The following is a 21,730-nucleotide window of genomic DNA, read 5'->3' on the forward strand; positions in this document are numbered from 1 at the left end:
TCCTTTCTGTACACATTGTACTCCCCATATTCAAATTCTGCATCCCTTATGTCTGAGTGAAATCCTTGAAATCCCTGGCACCTTGCTTGCAGGCTTTGCTCGTTCTAGTAGAAGCAATGCAAGAATCTCTTTCACCTCTACCTGTGACTATTGTTAATCTATCAGCCTTTGTATCCCATCCAGCTAGTAGTTTTCTGATCCATCTAACACTTCCTTGATAGCATCAGCAAATATTCTTGCACCCTTTCTATTTAAGTGTATCCCATCCCTGTAGAAGCAGTCTCTCCTGTTAACGAGCGCAAACCACACTGAGTAAAATTCTACCCTATGAGCCTTGCACAAAGGCAACATGGCTAAATTGATTGACAAGCCATATACTCCCTCCTATCATGCCTGTGCAGAATTGCAGACACTCAAATTTAACCCTAATTCACAACTTTTCTCTCAACATTGCCTTGTACTTGTTAAATAATTCGGAAGATCTCCTACTCATTAGTGCCAACATGTACAACAGTATCACTTTTTGTGCCCTTAAAAGATGATATCTGCTCTACAATATCATCAACTTTTGCCCCTTGGCAGATATACCCTGGTCCAATTCCACCTATTTGGGATGCCAGAAGTTTATCAAACTCTAACAGGGAGCTAAATGTCTTAGTGATAACTGAAAGGAAAGTGAAAGAGAAATTGTTGAAGCTGAACATAAAATAGGTGCCTGGGGTGAATGGAATCTATCCAATTATATTAAGGGATGGAGTAATGGAGGTAAGCAAACCCTTAGCCATAATTATGAGAGCATCCTTGGATTCAGGTCAGGTCCCTATTTACTGGAGATGTGTGAATATATCCTAAATTCATTGAGGGGATCAAAAGGTGACATGACTAATTACAGACCTGTTAGCTTAATAGCTGTTTGAGAGAAAATAATGGAGTCACTGGTTAAAGAAGTAATGCAGAACCATCTGGACAAAAATGCAATTATACTGCAGTCACAGCAAAAAATTTGTTATATAGAAATTTCATTATAAAGAAATATGACCATTTCAACAATGAAAAATACTGTAAATTCAGAAATATAGTAAAAGATGAGAAAGAAGTGGGAATGAATAAATTTTCTAACATTTTAAAACAATTTATTAATGCATACGTATTAAGAAATGACTACTTACACGATGCCCACAATTTATTGGTACACTTTTAAGAATTATGTCATAAAATATTTGGTTATTTTTTGGTGTACACTGGATTCTACTGTACACCATTCATAAAACTGTTCGCATTTGTTTAAACTTTAAACACTCAACTATATTTTCTGTTACATTTTCTTCCCACTGAAGGCCTCGATGCAAAGTTTAAAATGCTGCCAACATTTGTGTGAAGGTTTAATGTTGCCCTCATTTTCATCCAATTCATCATTGATATTGTCACTAGTTCTTTAAATATGCTCCAAAATGTTAGGAGTCACTCGGATTTTCAGCTACTATGACACCATTATCAACTTCTAAAAATTCGTCTAAGAACAATTTCTCCACTGATCAAACCTCATCCCAAGATTGCTCAATGTCTTCTAGTAGTTCATCCCTCTCATCTCTCTTAATTAGCATTTTAGCAAAACCTGCTTTTGTGAAACAATTCTTAATCGTCGTTTCCATCACATCTTGACTCTACACTTTCGCCAACTCTGATATGCACATCCACAAATTTATAACAGAATCTATAGGTTGGTTGGTTTCTATTCTCAGTATAATTTTTTTCAGTTATGCACCTACGATAGTGCATTTTCAAATTCTTGAAAATGCCTTGGTCAGTTGTTTGCAGTTAAGATGAATTATTCAGAAGGAAGAAAACAAGCTTCACACTTGTAAGTTTCAAAAATTACCAAGTGAAGGTGGGCAGGGCAGTTGTTGTCATTTTCTATCGAAATTTAAAACCCACTGCTCAAAAATTTTGCTTGTCATTCAAGGTTTGTAGTTGTAGTCTAACTCTAACAACTTTACTCCTTTGAAACATCGGGGTTATTTACTTTTGCCTAATTACCAGCCATATTTGCAACCAAGAGTTTTCTCCTTACTGTTTTTGCCACCCAAGCATTTATCACCTTTCAAAGTCAGTGTCTTGTTCAGTAAACATTTAAAAAATAGTTATGTTTCATCAATGTTGAACATGTCTTTGGACTCGTAGTTCTTCATAATTTTTTTCAAAACTGTTTTTCTAATGGGTATAGTCTTCTTCGATTGCAACTCCACTTTCATCAGAAATAACTTTTTCGAGCAAGCCATGATGCTCTTTAAATTTGTCCAGCCAACCAGAACTGGCTTGGAATGTTTTGTGCCCCAGAAAGGATGCATACTCTATAGCCTTTTCTTTTATTAATAGCCCTGATATTGGTATGTTTTGGTCTCGAATCAACTTCATCCACTTAAAAATTGCTTCATCTACATCTTCCCTAAGGCATAATTTCGCACGCTTCCGACTGGGTCACGTTTCCTCAAACAGTTTAGAATCGAAACAGGGTTTTTGTCAGAATGGTGTGACAGGGACATCAAATTTTAAAGCCCTTTTTTTTTTTAAACACCATGATCTACACTATTAAGCACTTTCACTTTTTCACACTACACTCAAGGATTTCCTTGTAGACACTGTAAGGTTACTTGCACAGCAGTTAAAACAAAGCTGAAAATAGGGACCACTTGTAGTTACCATGTAAACAGAGACAGGTGAAATTTAGTGAAAGTGTGGATGACTCATTTCTTCAAAACAACAGATGAATTTCCGAGATAAAGGAAAATCACTCTCTCCTAATTCTCAATATGATGCTTACGGTAGAAAATTGGTTGACAAGAGCCAATGTCCGCACTGGGAATATGCATTAATCTTTGCCAATGGCTGTGGACAGCTGGCCAGCGGGACTTCTCAGCATAGTAGTGTATAAGTTGTATAGGTTTTACTTCTTTTTAGCCATTGCTGACCCACTGCTGGACAAAGGCCTCTCCCAAAACCTATCTTTTTCTATCCTGCGGCATGGTTGGCCAGTTTCCTCTTGCAGGGTTTCGCAGGCACCATTAAATTGCAAAATGTTTTAGCTCTTAATTCGTGGAATTAAAGCCTTTAGCTATTAAAAGCTAAAGGGATTAATGCTTAATGCTTTTAGCTCTTAATTCATGCTTTCTACAGCATCAGCTTTATTGCCTAAAGGTCAGAGGTGCGAACAATGTGTACCCAGGTCTCTCGAAATCAGTTATATGGAAATTTTTTTCATTATAGGGAAATTATTTTCATTGTAATGACCAAGTGGAAACCAAAAAAGGTTTGCTACATAGAAAATTTCACTATATGGAAGTTCATTAAAGAGAGGTCCAACTGTATATATAAATTTAACGTTCGTCGGAGCTGCAAAAATCTTGGCCAACATGGTAATAACCTCAACCTCACAGTGAGAGGTTCAACTATATATATGTGTATGTGTGTGTGTGTGTGTGTGTATATTTATATATATATATATATATATATATATACACACGTTTCTAATTGTTCGCATTTTTTGATTGTTACCTATTATAGGTGGTTTTTACATATAGGCATTAGTGTTCATACAATTCTGGTCATTAAGCTATCCTTATTTAGGTCATCTTAAATCCGCATGGCCTATACATATTAGGTTTAGAAGTTTAATGCTTAATGATAATGAATTTTCATGACAAATTACTGATAAAAATTTTTATCTGTAGCAAAAGGTAATTACTAATTATTATTAACAGTATAATTCTATTTCATTACCATTATACATTTTTACTATAATACATTTTTGCATTCCATCACGTGGCCGTCAATCCCCTACTTCGTCAGAGGCTTTGAGTGGATTGACAGCCCTTTCGATGTAATGCCTCATACTTACTCATTTCTGTTTGTACTTATCACAGTTTTGCTATTTTAAGTTCCTTTTCTTTTCTTTTGTTTAATTTCTAAAATTCCTTCTATAATTTTAATTTTTAGATTTAAGTTTTTGAAATTTTTAATTTCTTAATTATTGTTTGCATATCTATTTATAGTATTAATTAGTTTTAATTTTTATTTTTTACGATCTCTTCAGCAAACTGTGATAGAGTACACAAAGCCCAATGGGTAAGTATCCTATATTGTAAAATTCCTACTTAATGTTGTACTCTGGTGGAGGTCGTAGAATAGAAAGGGGGAATTTTCCCGCCTTCTATTTTTTTTTTTTATGTGAACCCTAAACACAAGAGGTATTAGAACCTATAGTACTTAGTACCATGCTTTGGTTGTAGATTGAGAAGACGAAAGAAGATATTTGTTGACATTGGACTTAAACTTCTGTAGATTGTAATTTTCATGAAATACGTATAACGGAAGGTTGTTCCAGAAAATGGCAGTTGAATGAATAAATGAGGAAGATGAAAAGTAGGTTCTGTGGGTTTGAAATTGGACAGTAAATGGATGTTGGCTGGTGGTGGCACGTGTTCGGACTGTTTTGAAAGAGAGAGCGGGAATTGTAGAAGCCAATTCAGAAGAACAGTGCCCATGGAAGTATCTGTAGAAGAGGCATGCAACAGAAACAGTATGTCTATGAGACAGCGAGTGGAGAGACTCTGTTAGAGATGAATCATTAATTAACCTAACTGCCCTCTTCTGAATGGAATCAAGAAGCCTGAGAGAGGTTTTGGGGGCACCACCCCAGATGTGGGAACAATATTCCATGGCAGGGCGGTTTTGCAATTTATACAGAGTGAGCAGCTGTTTGGAAGAAAAGTAACGCTGAGAGCAAAAGAGAAAACCAAGTTTTTTAGATGCAGAGGAAACAATATTTGTAATGTGCTTGTGCCAAGAGAGATTAGAAGTCAGGGTAATCCCCAAAAGAGATATATCATTTTGCCTAGAAATCGGAGTGTCACTAAAGATAAGCATAGGAGCAGAAGAATCATTTTTGCGAGATATAAGACAAGACTGAGTTTTAGAAGGGTTGAAATCAACTAAGTTGTCTTTGCCCCACTGGAGAATTACCTGAAGATCGGCAATTAAGGAATTGGTAGCAGATTTTCGAGAAGTTGAAGCTGATTGAGCAGGACAAGATGTCTCAAAATGGAAAGTGGAATGCAATGTGCTATCATCGGCAAAACTATGGATAGGATTTCCAGTCAATGGAAGAAGGTCATTAATATACAAGAGGAAAAGAGTGGGGGAAAGAACTGAAACTTCGGGGAGACCGGCATTAGTGGAGAAGTTAGAAGACACAGAGCCATCTACCATCACCCTCAGTGAGCGATCAGAGAGAAAACTGGATAACCAATTACTAAAAACAGTTGGCAAACCATAAGATGGAAGCTTGTTTAGAAGACCTTTATGCCAAACATGATCAAAAGCCTTTGAGATGTCAAGAGCAACTACTTGTGTTTCACCAAACCTTTCCATTGAATTAGTCCATTTGTTTTATTGGTAGCGATTTTTATAGCGCAGTCACACTAACATTACCCCATGTGTTGATGGTGCATTGGCCTCAGGCCTCCCGATTTTCATGCCAATGCCTGCGGTAGAGGTTTGTTGTTGGATTGATGATTTTCTGTAAGCTTTATATGGGTTGTGTTAACATGTAGATTAAAATCTTTTATTTACATTATTTTTAAATGCGTTTTTGTGCCTTACCTCGGACTGTGCCGGTACCGCTTTTCTAAGGCATAACAGCACATATTTGTCCAGAGAAAAAGTAAAAAAAAAAAAAAAAAAGTAAGAAAGAAATAATAGGATATTAATAAAAACAGGATAAAACATCAAAAATTTCAGACATCTAGGTATTACAGTACATACATAATGGGCCTTAAATTAAATACAAAATGCACAATAAATAACAACATGGAAGCTAAAACAAATATGAATAACATGCTGTATGGGTATCACAGCATAAATTGCACCCCGGGACCGGAAATGACCACACTGGACCCGTCTCTTCATAACAAAGGTCACATAGCATACAATGCTGCCACACCACTAAGGAAAAAAAGCAAAGAAACACAACAAATAAAACAACTTAAATTCAAAAAAAATGTAATAGCAAACTCTGTAAAAACTGTCCCTACATGCACAGCATACACCATCAAAATTCCAAAAACGCACCAACATTCTGTCACACAAAAAATGTAATCTACCTAATTACCTGTAAGATATGTGGGATACAATACAATGGACAAATCAGTACAGAGCTCCACCTTCGGATGAACCTTCACCGATCACAAATTAACAAATACGATGAAAATGCTGCAAAAGACAGCAAACCAAACAGGGCAGACAAATACAATAACAAAATTGAATATAGACATTTTCATATGCATGACTTCGCCAACACATCCATTGCCATTCTGACCATTATCAATAACAACACATAAAGAGGAATCATGGAAGATATGTTCATTCTACAATATAAATCCCTATACCCTTATGGATTAAACAATCGCTTTAACGGAAGGAACTTCGCATTCACCAGCCCAGAAATATGTATTTATTCCATTTTCCAGATCAGCAAAAACTGGCAAAATAACGGGATTAAAAACGGAAAAATACTACAAGAATACAATAAAAACAACTACAAAATACCAATAAATATCAATGACTCTTAAAAACTCCTAACAGAATGGGACACAGATCCCATAAACATCAAAAACATACACGATACACTATTCTCTATTAAAATAAGTAAGCTTAAAGCACTTAGCAAAATATACCAAAGACAAAAAACCCAGAACATACACCTCAACAATATACTTGAAGACATATTTAAATTCAGAATAGGTATAAAATCCAACGAACACACTAAAAAAGAGTACTGCATAATAAAATACCAAAACCGTTTATACGACACAGTTAATATCGTTAGCATCATAAATAATAACAAAAGTTACCTACCCATCAAAAACACACAAATAAAAATTAGATACAGCTACACCAAGCCAATAGGACTAACCATCTGCAATTACAAAAACACCATTGATAAAATGAATGAAGAAGAACAACCATGTCACTGCCAAGAAAGTAGATATAAAAACTTCATCAATACACATTACAAGCATATAGTAACAGGAGACCTCAATATCATCGAAGACAAAACACTAAGAGAAACAATGAAAAAGGGTGCAAAATTCAGACCCAACACCCCAATTAGGCTGGAATATATAAAAAAATCAATATACACAGATCTGTTACAATTTGCATTCAAAACTGCATACAAAAACAACAAACCTATAGAATCATTCCAAAGCTGGATAAACGCCAATACTGAAAACATATTAGACCACTTCAGGGAAAACATAACACTACAAAAACATGATAAGCATTTAAATTTAAGAAGCATCAACAGCAAAATAAAAGAAAAACAAAACAAATTCGTGATCACAAGAACCGACAAGGCAAACAATAATTTCAGTATTATTTGCAAAAGATTCTACATTGAAGCTATAAAAGAGGAATTGTATAGCAATGAAACATACAAGTACATAGACACCAATGCAAACAGCATCAGCAAAAAAAATTTTGGCCTTACATAAAAAACTTAAAATTAAAATAGACAGGATGCAATCCTCTTATATATACTGGATACCAAAATACCACAAGGTGCCTACAGGAAAAAGATTCATTACCTCAGGCAAAAATAGCTACATAAAGTATACTAGTAAGATAATGGAAGATAAATTAAACAACATCACCAAGGAAATCAAGAACACCAGAATTATCAACAACAACAAAGAATAGTTGGACGACATTAAAAAACAAAACAATAGCATAAAAAGTATATACACATACGATTTCAAAAACCTCTTTTCAAGCATAGCACACGACAACCTAATAGAAGTACTACAGATATACTACAAAAAATATCACAATATCTTACAATGCAAAAAACAATACTGGAATGACCTCACAAAAATCAGTGTAAAAGGCACCTACATACTAATGGGAGGCAAAACATATATGCAATGCAGGGGAATAACTATGGGATCCAGCAGTTCATGCGCCATAGCTAACCTCTACCTGCACCACTATGAAAGCAACATCACAGAAAATATTAAATTCTACAGATATATAGATGACGTCCTCGTGATCAACTATGACACCTTTGCAAATGTAGCAAAGAATATTTACCCAACAGACTTAAAAATTGAATGTACAATTCCGGATAACAACCAACAAGCTGTCTACTTAGACAGCGAAATTGCCATAAACCAAAACAAAATATATATATATCACTATGATAAAAGAGACTATTTTAATTTCGATACAAGAAAACTCACACACTGGGAAAGCAACATAGTGAAACATATACATGGTGATACTATAAGAAATCAAACAAACAGACTTTTAAAAATCTGCAACAATATAGAAAGTGTAAAGATGGCAATACAAAAACTCATCAAAACCCTAGATATAAACAAAATTCCCAACCGATACAGTAGGTATCACATAAAAACTGCCATATATGCAAATATTATAACACACCACCCCCAATGTAGACCCACATATATTCATCGAAATAAAATAAATTTTTACTCAGAAAAAGTATCCCCAAGTTTATAAGGTTTATTGCACTCAGACGAGGCTTGTCGCCTGACTGCACTACAACCTATTACCAAATTTAGCCCCCCCAACCCCCCACCCATAGTAAGAGGCTGTATATAACTTTACCTCTGGACAAATATGTGCTGTTACGCCTTAGAAAAGCGGTACCCGGCACATTCCGAGGTAAGGCACAAAAACACATGTAAAAATAATGTAAATACACATGTAAATAAAAGATTTTAATCCACATGTTAACACAACCCATATAAAGCTTACAGAAAATCATCGATCCAACAACAAACCTCTACCGCAGGCATTGGCATGAAAATCGGGGGGCCTGAGGCCAATGCACCATCAACACATGGGGTAACGTTAGTGCGACTGCGCTATAAAAATTGCTACCTATAAAACAAATAGAAGGTGGGAAAATTCCCCCTTTCTATTCTACGACCTCCACCGGAGTACAACATTAAGTAAGTAGGAATTTTACAATATAGGATACTTACCCATTGGGCTTTGTGTACTCTATCATAGTTTGCTGAAGAGATCGTAAAAAATAAAAATTAAAACTAATTAATGCTATAAATAGATATGCAAACAATAATTAAGAAATTAAAAATTTCAAAAACTTAAATCTAAAAATTAAAATTATAGAAGGAATTTTAGAAATTAAACAAAACAAAAGAAAAGTAACTTAAAATAGCAAAACTGTGTTAAGTACAAACAGAAACGAGTAAGTATGAGACATTACATCGAAAGGGCTGTCAATCCACTCAAAGCCCCCAACAAAGTAGGGGATTGACGGCCATGTGATGGAATGCAAAAATGTAATATAGTAAAAATGTATAATGGTAACAAAATATAATTATACTGTTAATAATAACTAGTAATTACCTTTTGCTACAGATAAAAATTTTCATCAGTAATTTGTCATGAAAATTCATTATCATTAAGCATTAAACTTCTAAACCTAATATGTATAGGCCATGCGGATTTAAGATGACCTAAATAAGGATAGCTTAATGACCAGAATTGTATGAACACTAATGCCTTTATGTAAAAACCACCTATAATAGGTAACAAACAAAAAATGCGAACAATTAGAAACGAATATATACTGGCATGTATAATGTTCAATTGGCCAATACGGCAAAAAACAATGGCATTAACGATGCACAAAAGAAGGATTAAAATACAAAAGAATACATACATCTAAACGTAATATTAATATATAAACCAATATATATATTATTTAGAAGCACCTTATATATTTATTTTTGATTTAATTTTCCATTTAAAAACTATTATTATATGATTCTTTTTTGTAGCATAATAATAAGTAGATATTGATATAGCAGTGTAATGATTATTCTTATTTTTATTCCTTTTGTTGGATAATAAATCTGCGTATGATGGAGTTTTAATGAATTTATTTAAATTTTAAGTTATATCACATTATCAATTTACTTTAATGACTTTGTGTTATAAATCATGTGTAATATATATTTCATTAATTCTAGTTCAAAGAATCAATCAGTTGATCGTCACCCTGAAAGAAGAATGAAAGCAGCATATCAAGCATATGAAGATGAAAATCTACCCCAACTGAAAGCAGAAAATCCTAATCTAAGGTTATCCCAGCTGAAACAATTGCTAAAAAAGGATTGGATGAAATCTCCTTCAAATCCAATGAATCAGTCCCACATTTCATATAATGCTACAAGATAACCAACTATTTATGAATTTGCATTTATAAAGTGTGATGATTACCTTACATGATATTGCTACTAAACTGTTTGGACATCTTCATTTTTGTGGTAAACCAGTGTTTTACTATAAGATATTGGCCATTTATTTTAAGACTAAATATCAAATTATAGAGTTGAGAATCGTTTGAAAATTAAGCCAAACAAATAAGTGACTTAAATTCCAAATAATCTTGCTATATGTAAACATGACCTGATAAATAAGTGCGATAATAAAAAATAAAACAAACTTTTGAATATTAATAGCTGTGCTTTTATAATGGTCATTATCAATTAGGTCAAAAAATATACTGAAACAAGTTAATACTGGTAGCCTTAACCATCCACTAGGAATCCTCTATGAAAATGGTAAACACTTGACCCTTTTGTATGCTGGGTACACATGTGGAGCTGAGTCACAGTCCAATATTTCTCAGTAATTTTTTTTGCATAGAAATAGTAGTACTAGCCTGCAGAAAACCCATATACTTTCAGACAAAACTATGGTATCTGTCTTGGTAACAGTACAGTCTTCACCTGCTGTCATAATGGTGTTAAAAAATGCTATAAAAAATAATGATGTCACTATTTCTGGCTAATCTTCATAGTTATAAAATACATCATTATAATTCCAGCAAGCATTCAGAAACCAATTAAATTTACTGTGAGAAACAATATTAATGAAGCCAAGCACACAGCATAATGAATCTAATAATTTCATGCCATCACAAGAAGCAGGCTTCTGCTGTATGTCTCATATCATGTGACACTGTGTGCCAGTGTTTACAGAAACTTGAATCATGTGCTCTCATGTCCCCATAAACAGAGAGGATTTTGCATAAAGAAAACACTTAGAGAAACTTTTTTCATTGATTTGTTTATTTTATAGCATGACCTTTAGAAAATTAATTATAGCAAGGCCTTTAATATATTAATTTATCACAATTTTCCATGAGAGGGTGTGATAAATTAATTTTTCCAGTAAAGAATTAAACAAAAAATAATTTTTTAAAACTATCATAGTTGTGAACATGAAATTTTGGTTGCAGTACCTACAGAAATTTTTTTCGAAAGCAAATGAAAAATACTACTAAGTTATAAATGCCTTGAGAGCTTTTTTAAAATTTCATGAAAAATAACATATCATTATAAATATATTTCATTTGTATAAAAGTATATTGACCAACCAGAAAAAGGCACCTCCGTAGCCAGGTGGGAAGGAGCAGCAGTGCGTAGCACACGCTTCTTGATTAGACTGGGGTTCGAGCCCGTCACCACCAAATACGGAAAGGTCAGGGAATGACCACCACATATTCCAGGAGCAATATGGCCTTAGCTGCTAATGCTCCTAAAAACCAAATAACAACCAACCAGAAAAAAAATTCAGTGAGAAATATATTATTTCAGGTAGGACCATAGTACTTCTAAAGATCAACATAAAACTGTGCCTACACTCAAATTCCTTTTTTTTTTTTTTTTTGTTAACAATATATTTCCACAATATGAGAAATATATCAACACTGATAGATCTTTAAATACCCACTAATGAAGAGACAATAATTCCTGAAATAGCAATCTGGCTAATGACATGCATTATAAATAAATAGCAATATAAATAAATTTTCTGATTATATTCCAACCTGGATTAGAGAGGATTGTAAGACTACAAGAATAATACCATATTTTATGGTGATCACATGGATTCAAATACCCACTATATGTCCTCTCTACTCGAATATGATTACTTGTCTACATTATTGCTACTATTCTTTGAGGAATAGTACTGTTTATTCATTTTTTGTCAATGAAACACTGATGCAAGTTGCTGGCTTCTCAAAATATTTGATGCTTTTTTGCACTATGCTTACTCTAGTTATAAAAATGTGACATTTAACAAAAAATAAAATAATGTAAATAAATGATAAAATAATGCAGAATAATTAGGAAACACTGTAGATTAACTTTCCTCATAAAATATTAAAAAATGGATTCATTCCTGTAAAAAATCTGAATATTTTAGTTCCAAAATGGCAATGAGGAATATAAGTGCTGAAAAAATTAATAACATCTCTGCCATTTCTACCTATTTGATGCATTTTTTGGATATACATGAATTATTACAAGGAACATTAAACAAACATGTGCTCCATGTCCAGACTTGTAAAGATGTTATGTATTCTCTTGGATATCCAAAAACATATTAGTTAACGATTTAGGTGAGTAATAAAACCTTTGTTTTTTTTAAATTGCCATTGGAAAGGAATCTGGGAGGTACAATACAGGAAGATATGAAGTATTTTGAACAGTGTAAACATGCAGCCGGGAAAGTCTGTGGTGTCCTATCAATGATTGATCGAACATTATCCTGTAGAGATAGGGAGGTCATAATCCCACTGTGTAAGGCAATTGTAAGACCACATTTGGAATACTGTGTTAAAGTATGGAGACCTCATCTGAAAAAAGATATTGAGCTTCTTGAAAGGGTCCAAAGATGGGCAACTCGAATGGGGAGATCAGCAGAAGGACGACTGTTTGAGGAAACACTCTGATTATGTGGGCTACAGAGCTTGGCAACCAAGCACCTCACAGGTGACCTGATTGAGGTTTATAAGGATCTGAGAGGGATTAGTAAAATGAATGAAGGTGGAATTCTCACTCTCACTGTTACAAGGAATTTCAGAACTAGGGGGGGGTCATAAATTCAAATTACAGGAGTTGAGGTTTAGATTAGATTGCAGGAAGTTTTCTTTTAGCCAGCAAGTCATTGATTACTGGAACAAATTGCCCTCACAAGTAGTTGAGGTTGACAGTGCAGCAAATGTCTGTGGCTTCCTTGCACTATATTGGCAAATACTTTTACAATATGCCTGATTTTTTTTTTTTTTTTTTTGCCAAAATAAATATTTTCTTCAGTTCGTATATACTGAGAACATTAATTTCTTATCACTATCAGCGTTTTCTTCATTAAAAAAAATAATAAAAATAATTAATTAATTTTGCATTTTTTGAACCAAAAAATTTGGAATTAATTATGAAGTTATGTAATGTTTGTAGATTCTTAGCAACGTACATACCTTTGCAAATTTAGCTCATAACTTCTGCACCCATACAACCTTGATTGAATATAGCCTGACGAAACACCTTCAGCGTGCAGAGCTGTGTCATTCCATTGTTACTTTCAAGGTGCCTTTACATTTACAATGCTGAATATGCCAATATGGTGTATATTTATGAATTTTGCAGTGGAAGTGCTGTTGGTGAATACCAGCAACATTTTCCAAACTGCAGAGTTCTGAATTGCCAAGTTAACTGAGTGTTTTCAAACATTGCACAAGATACCAACTCGCTCCCCAGTGTTTGCATCCTACACAAATATTCGGTTTGACAAGATAGGGTTGAGCAAAAGAACGTTGTTTAGGCAGTATGACACAGTCCTTGTGCTGGTATGCAAAGGACAAGAATATGGGCAACACTGGATAAAGAAGGCATGTATCCATACTACACGCAGTATGTTCAACACCTCGGACCTGGGGATTTTGCCTGACAGCTGTAATTTTGTAATTAGCTGAATGACATGGCAGCCATTTGTGTCATTACATCTTATTCAGAGATGAAGCTTAATTCGCCCAAGATAGTGTTAACAACACATACACAGTCTCCATGTTTGGTCAGAAATGAATCCTCATATCACTGTGAACAGTAATTTTCAATTCAGTGTTAATGTGTGGTGAGGGATCCTCTATGATCAGTTGATTGGCCCATTTATGTTTTTGGATAGTCTTACCAGACAGGTCTGTCTAAAATTTCTGGAAAAAGAATTACTGAAACTGTTAGAAGAACGTACCTTTGGCTACATTACATTGAATGTACTTCCAACATGACAGATCTCCTTATTGTTTCTGAGCACTGACCAGGTTCTTGGGTGATGGATTAGTTGCAATAGCCCGAAAAATTGGCCATCTAGCTCATCACACCTAAATCCTTTTTTTAGATTTTTGCCTATAGAGGTAAATAACAGACCTTGTATACCACACAAAAGTACAAACACAAGATGCATTACAGGTGACCTCCGCTTAACGCTGATAATTCGTTCCAGAAAAACAGAGTGCCGTATTCCCATAAGGGAATACATATTAACATATGTACTGTATTTGTGAGTTGCAGTCTATGCCATAGGATATTTCCTAATCAATGATAAACAGTAGTGAAAAGACACAAATATCGGCCAAAATATTTAATATTCAAAAATTTGAACATATAAAATATTCTGCATTACATACATATATAATTATGTGGTAAGTAACTACATTACGTATCAAAATTAAACTTAAAATGCTATTAAAATCATAAATTTATTAATCCAATGGCCCTGGGCTGTCAAGTTTTTCATATCTTTGGTTGATTTTGGGTTGTAGTTTGACCCTCTTCCTGGTAAACTAAAAGGGGTTTTTAATTTACCCCCCCATGCAGCATTACCACCCAACAATAAAGTCAACCAATTTGCTGCTTTGAAGCCTGGCATGTTTTTTTCTTCTTTCGATATGAAACTTCTTTTAGGCGTTTGCTTCCAAAAAAGTTCCGTTTCATCTATGTTAAAAACTTGTTGAGAAGTATAACACCCCTTTTCAATAATTTTATCACGTTCTTTTTTTAAAAGTTTCGGCTCCTTCTTGATCTGCACTTGATAAAGACTAGTTAGCTTCTCCATGGATTTTAAATCTTTCGAACAGGCATTACTAGCTTTGAATGGTTACACATTTTTTTTTTTAGGAGAGCATTCTTCAGATCATCATATAGGCTAATAGCTTTTTCTTTAATAATATTTAATTTAATGGAATTCTGCATTGAATATTATCTTCAATAAAATTATTTAGGTCTCTCCATTTCAATTATAATACCCAGTTTAGTTGTTTGCAGTGGAACAGCTGGCTTTCCTACTGCTAAAATTAATTCTTATTTTTTATAATTGTTCTTACAGTTAAACCTGCCAGTCCTAAATTATTGCATACATCCACTTATCGTTGACCGGAATTGATTTGCTTCAAAACGTCTAATTTAATTTTAAAATTCAGTCTTCTCTTACCTTTGTAGTCTTCGTACCTTGTCCAGACATTGTTGCTTTTTTATTCTTATCCATCATTATTAACTCTTCGAAAATGTAACTGCGTTGCATTAATTATGATACAATGTTCGAGTAAAACTGCCCATTACAGACTATGTCTAACACTGTACTGAATGAAGGCTAGACTCTGGATAAATGCCTATAATGCAAATATTACAAGCAATATACTTGATCATTTTTTAAAATGCTGATCTTGGCACTACGTAACAAGTCACTATACTGCAATTAAATTAGTGTGTGTGTGAGAAAATTTCACTGAGTGTGGGAAAATTTCTCAAGTCAGCGTGGAAGACATTTTAATGCTGTTTTGCTATTCATTATCAAGCTATTGACTACATCAGATGAAATGTTTTCGTTAAACACGCCAAAAATTCAATCTGTACACTGGTAAAAGAGTGTTATAGTGAGATACAGGTTATGATATAAGAACAGCATTATAGCCTTAGTTGCTAATGCGCCAATAAAACCCAAGAACCAACCAACCATAGCAAATCAGCATAAATCGAACAGCATTATAACAAGGGCATGCTGTACTTCATCACATATTGAATGCTATGACCTGCATAAAAGACAGCCATGATGAGCTTACACAAGTAACGTGCATGACTTACACACAAGCAGCAATATGCATTGAAGTTGAAGGTGGTGTTTTTGAGAATCGACTTTAACCCTACATACATGCGTTGTAACTTTCCTAAATAAAAATAAATAAACAAATCAACATTTTATCAGTTATGTTTATGTGTCTATTGTTGTTATTTTATTTTATATTTCTCATGTTTGCTGTTTTGTTTTGTAAGATTCAAACAACCATACCTCTGTAATCATACTCCTGTTTATATGTACCTTTTTACTCAAAATTGCCTCAGAAATCAGCTCCTGCAGTTAATGCCACATCTTCACGAATCACCTATTCATGAAGAATGAATAGGTGGGTGGAATAGGACCAGGGTATGTCTGCCAGGGACAAACGTTGATGACGTTGTAGAACAGATATACTCTTTTAAGGGCACAAAGTGAGATATTGTACATGTTGGCACTAATGACATTAAATGTAGGAGATTTGCAGATTTACTTAAGTACAGGTCAGTGCTGAAAAAAAGTTGTGAGTTACAGTTAAAATTAAAAGTGCCTGCAATTCTGCCCAGACATGATAGGAGGGAGTATACGATGAGAGCGAGCTTTGTCAATCAATTTGGCCCTGGAGAGATTGTGCAAGGCTCAAGGGGTAGAATTTTTCTCACCCTGGTCTGTGCTTGTCAGCCAGAATTTTTCTCAGCCAGGAGAGACTGCTTCTACAGGGATGGGATACACATAAATAGAAAGAGTGCAAGAATATTTGCTGATGCTATCTAGGCAGAGTTAGGTAGGTTGGAAAACTGCTAACTTGGGGGATTCACAGACTTAAAGGTTAATAATAGCCGCAGGCAGAGGTGAAAGTGATTCTTGCACTGTTTCTATTAGAATAAGCAGAGGGTGGGGTGCTGGCTGTTTCAGGAACTGGTGGGAGTCATCATGAAACAAATAAATACATGGGCAATAAACAAATAAATACATCGGGTAACTAAGAATAAGTGCATGTACACCACTGCTAGAAGTATAGTAAATAAATTTGATGAATTTGAAGTGCTGGCGAAGACATCAAAGGTAGATATTGTTGGGATATCAGAGACATGGTGTCACACAGATATAAGCAGTGCAGAATTGGAATTTGGGAAGTACAATGTGTACAGACAGGTTAGGAAGGATTATACTGTTGATTAAGAAAAACATAAAATCTAAGGAAGTGCATAGAGTTGATATAGATGGAGAGTGCAATGTTGAGTCAGTTTGGTATGACATAAGCATTGGGAAAACAAAAATGAGAGTAGAAGTGTGTTATAGGCCTAATGACTCTAATAAGTACATACAACGAACAATTGTACAGAGAAATATAATGGGCCAGTAAATCAGATTATGTTATAATGGGGGATTTTAACTTCCCAGATATTGACTGGAACTTGTGATTGGTCACTCGTACACTAGCAAAACTTTTGTGGATTTATTGGATGATTGTTTTCTGCAGCAGCATGTTCGAGAGGCAACCAGAGAGGGTAATACTCTTGATCTGGTTATCAGCAGTGCTTATTCGTGTATGAAGAATTTGAAGGGAAGGGTTTTTGCATCTGTAAAGGTGACTATAGTGGTCTTGAACAGTTTTTAAATTCTGTACAGTGGGACCAACTAATGATGTCACCAACAGCAAATTCTTGAATGGGAAGCATTCAAGGAACTAATCATGGAAACTACTGGTCTTTTCATACCAATTAAGAAATATTGTTCAAGGTTTAGGCCTAAATGGATGTCGGATGAACTAATGAGACGTGGCAGAGAATAAAAATGCATGGGATGCATATAAGTTATCAGGTGACACAGAAGCCTACGGCAGATATAAGCTAAGCTGTAATCAAATGACAAATGAGGTTAGGCAACCGAATGCAAATGACAAGAAATCTTTGGCAAAGGATGCTAAGAAAAACAGTAAATAAATAAATAAATAAAGTGCAGCCATTATCAACCCACTGCAGAATGGAAGCCTCCTCAACAATTCATGATGAGGGAAATGGACCATAATCTTCCACGCTGGTCCAGTGCAGGTTGGCAGATCGACCGTATTCAGCAGTCATGGGCTTGAACCCCAGTCTACTCAAAGAGCGTGTGCTACTGCACTCCCGCTCCTAAAAACAGTAAGGACTTCTTTAATTATGTAAACTCTAGAAGGAAGGGGATGAATCAGATTGGTCCACTTGATATCGATGGTTCAACTGTTGATGATCCTGCTCAGATAACTGATAATCTGAATGAGTATTTTGCAGTTACATTCACACATATGGAGTTATTAAGGGAGGAAAATGCCAGAAGTTTATCAAACTGTAATAGTGCTTAATGATTTTGTAATAACTGAGAGCAAAGTGGAGGAGAAATTGTTGAAGTTAAACATAAAAAAGGCACCTAGGGTGGATGGGATGTATCCAGTTATATTAAAGGAGGCAGCAAAGGAAGTAAGTAAACCCTTAGCCATAATTATGAGAGCATCCTTGGACTCAGGGGAAGTCCCCACAGACTGGAGATGTGCAAATGTATCCCCAATTCACAAAGGGGATCTAAGGTTGACACGAGTAATTACAGATCAGTTAGTTTAACTTCTGTTCCAGGGAAAATAATGGAATCACTGGTTAAAGTTGCATTGCAGGATCATCTAGACAAGACCTCAGTAATAGTTCAGACACAGCATGAGTTTGTTAAGGGGAAGTCTTGTCTGACAAATTTTATTGGATACTGTGATGTGGTTACAAAGGAACTGGATGCAAAAAATAATTTTGATGTCATATACAGTAGAACCCGGATTAGAAATTCCCACATAAGAAGTTTTCCCCTGTACTAGGTTTGGTTTCTTAAGTCCCAGTTTCAACTCTATATATTGTAATGTATTATTTTCCCGCATAAGAAATTTGTGATAAAGAATACACAGTTTATTATTATAATGACATTTTCCAACTTAATACATTTTTTTAAATATTCAAATTCTTTATTTTTAATATTAAACATTATAAACATTTTGGTAATCGAACAAGTTATTGCATAGCATCATATTAGTTTGTAGTAAAACACCGAAGTAGGTGAAATGGCATCATTTTTGATATATGTGTATCTCATATTGTGAATGCTTTCACAACGAGTTGCCCTGATATTGCACTACCTCCAATAAGTAACACTTCGCAATGGAGAAGTCTAATGTTACTTATTCTCGGCGGATACCACCACCCAGGGGTTGTGGTATAGGGTTGCTTATTCGAGGTAGTTCAATATCAGGGAAACTGGTTGTGAAGGCATTCACAAAAACAATGCCACCTACTTCAGTGATTTACTATGAACTAAAATGATGCTTGGCACTAGTTTAATTAGTGAATTTTCTGTAGTCTAGTTTTTAGTATAAGCATTTTGAAATAATGGAAGTGACATTGGAATTGTTTTCATCGATATCTATAACTGGATAGTGTCGACCACGAGAAGGATATGCCATTAAGTTCTGATGTTCAACTGTCCAGTTCTGAATTACTTAGTGGATTGTTGCTCTATCTTATTGTAATTGTGACCTTTTAAGGTATATTGGAACTCCAAAGAAGCTCATCCTTCCAACTTGGTAAGGTGCTTAATGAACAGAATGTTAAGCAATTAGAAAATCCTGAGTTTAAAAATGATCTTTAACTTATGTATGTGTATATTTTCATTTTTATTTGCGTAGTTAAGATTTCATACCTTTATGTCATTTTCCCTTCTAAGAAGTTTTCCCGCGTAAGGAGTTCTAAACCTTCAGTCCCTTGGAAAACTTCTTATCAGGGTTCTACTGCACTTGGATTTCAGGAAAGCTTTTGACACTATTGCACATGGAAGACTACTGTACAAATTGGAGCAGTATGGTATTGAGGGAAAGTTGCTACAATGGATAAAAGGGTGGTTGAGTGGGAGAAGACAGAGAATTGTAATCAATGGACGCTGCTCTTCGTGGACTAATGTTATTAGTGGAGTCCCCCAGGGTTCGGTGGTGGGCCCACTGTTTTTTTTTTTTTGTATATTTATCAAAGATATTGATGAAGGTGCCTCAGTGTGAGCAATGCAAACAAGCTGCCAAAGCAGCTCATGGGATATTGTCAATGATATACAGGAATTTTGCTAGTAGGGAAAAGGGGGTGATTATCCCTTTGTATTAGACAATGGCCAGGCCACACCTTGAATACTGCATACAGGTCTGGAGGCCTCATTTTAGGAAGGATGTAGAATTGCTCAAGTTTGTACAGAGAAGGGCAACAAGATTAGTGAGGGGAACGATGGAGTCCTCTTATCAAGAAAGGATCAGAACCCAAGCCTTTTTTGCATAATGTTGAAAAATATCAATTATAACAGCTGAGTTAGCAGATATGTCACAGAACAAGATTTGGAACAGTAATAAAAAAAGTGGAAGAGCGCATAGAGCTCTGCAGTTAATTATTAGTATTAGCAAAATGAAGTGAGGATGCAAGATTCGTATAGTATCAGCCAAAAAAAAAGTTTAAAAAAACTTTTATACATTCTATTGTCCATTCCAAATGTGTTGTTGTTGAGAGATTATTTGTTGTTAATAAACCTGTATTTATTCACACTCTCTACTTCCACAACACTAAGTGAAAGTTTATTCAAACAATTATTCTTTGTCAGGATGTGAATTTCCACACATCTATTCTGCTACCATCCTTTTTCAGTTTAAATTTATGTCCTTTTTTGTGTGTATGTATCATCTGAGAAAGGGTAAAGCTGCTACCCATCAGTATTTAGTTTACTTTATACCTTTTTAAAGCCTTACAAAAAGGCTTTCTGAAGTGGATGTCATGTCCTGTCCCAAAGGGTGTTGCCAAATCTTGGCATTGTTTTCACTGTGATTTCCTTTCACTACATATGGTGATGTAATTGATTGGTTAAAATAAATATTTGAGTAATAATTAGAAGTTTTTCAGGACATTTATTTCCTCGTATGCTTCATAATACGCATCTAGTTAGCTCTAGAAACGTTCTTTCCCTTTCAAAGCCACTAGCTTACATAGTTGATTTCAGATGATCTAGTTAAGCTTGTGATTAGTAGCATAAATCTTTCATTTTTCACTCATACCCTTGTCTACATGTTTTTGACTTCAAACATAGGAAGTTGCATATAATGTATACCATTAAATTTACTATCACCTTAAAGATTATAAAAAAAGGTGTGGGGTATTAAATAATTACAAAATTCTCAATGGAGTGTCAAATTGTTTGGAAACCACTGCCTTATATATATACCTCAATTAGGTCACCCTACAGATGACTTTAATCTGCAATTCTGCCCAGACATGATAGGAGAGAGTATATAATGAGAACCCTGTCAATCAATTTGTCCCTGGAAATATTGTGCAAGACTCATGGGGTTAGAAATTTTCTCAGCGTGTTCTGTGCTTATTAACAGGAGAGATTGTTTCTACAGGGATGGGATACGCTTAAATAGAAAGGGTGTAAGAATATTTGCTGATGCTATTGAGGCAGTGTTAGGTGGGTTGGAAAACTACTACCTTTGGGGGGGGGGATTCACAGACTAATAGATTAACGATAGCCACAGGCAGAGGTGAAAGTGATTCTTGCACTGCTTCTACTGGAATGAGCAGCAGCCTGCAAAGCGAGGTACAGGGGATTTCAAGGGCTGTTGAGAGTCATCATTAAACAAGTAAATACATGGGTTGTGTTAGGGTAACTAAGAGTA

The 21,730-nt window shown here is 34.8% G+C and overlaps 1 protein-coding gene across 1 annotated transcript in view; it reads left to right on the forward strand.

The window, feature by feature from the left end:
* LOC150083338 (coiled-coil domain-containing protein 124-B-like) overlaps positions 1–10,462 on the forward strand; it is a 122,749-nt gene extending 112,287 nt beyond the window's left edge. The window contains exon 5 of the mRNA XM_090377196.1: positions 10,080–10,462. Within this exon, the coding sequence (XP_090233322.1) occupies positions 10,080–10,287 (208 nt within the window). The 3' untranslated portion in view covers positions 10,288–10,462. The remainder of the gene's footprint in view (positions 1–10,079) is intronic.
* The last annotated feature ends 11,268 nt before the right edge of the window (positions 10,463–21,730 follow it).

This window comes from Mastigoproctus giganteus, chromosome 7, assembly GCF_048544385.1.
Source record: "Mastigoproctus giganteus isolate SK-2022 chromosome 7, ASM4854438v1, whole genome shotgun sequence".
NCBI lineage: Eukaryota > Metazoa > Arthropoda > Arachnida > Uropygi > Thelyphonidae > Mastigoproctus > Mastigoproctus giganteus.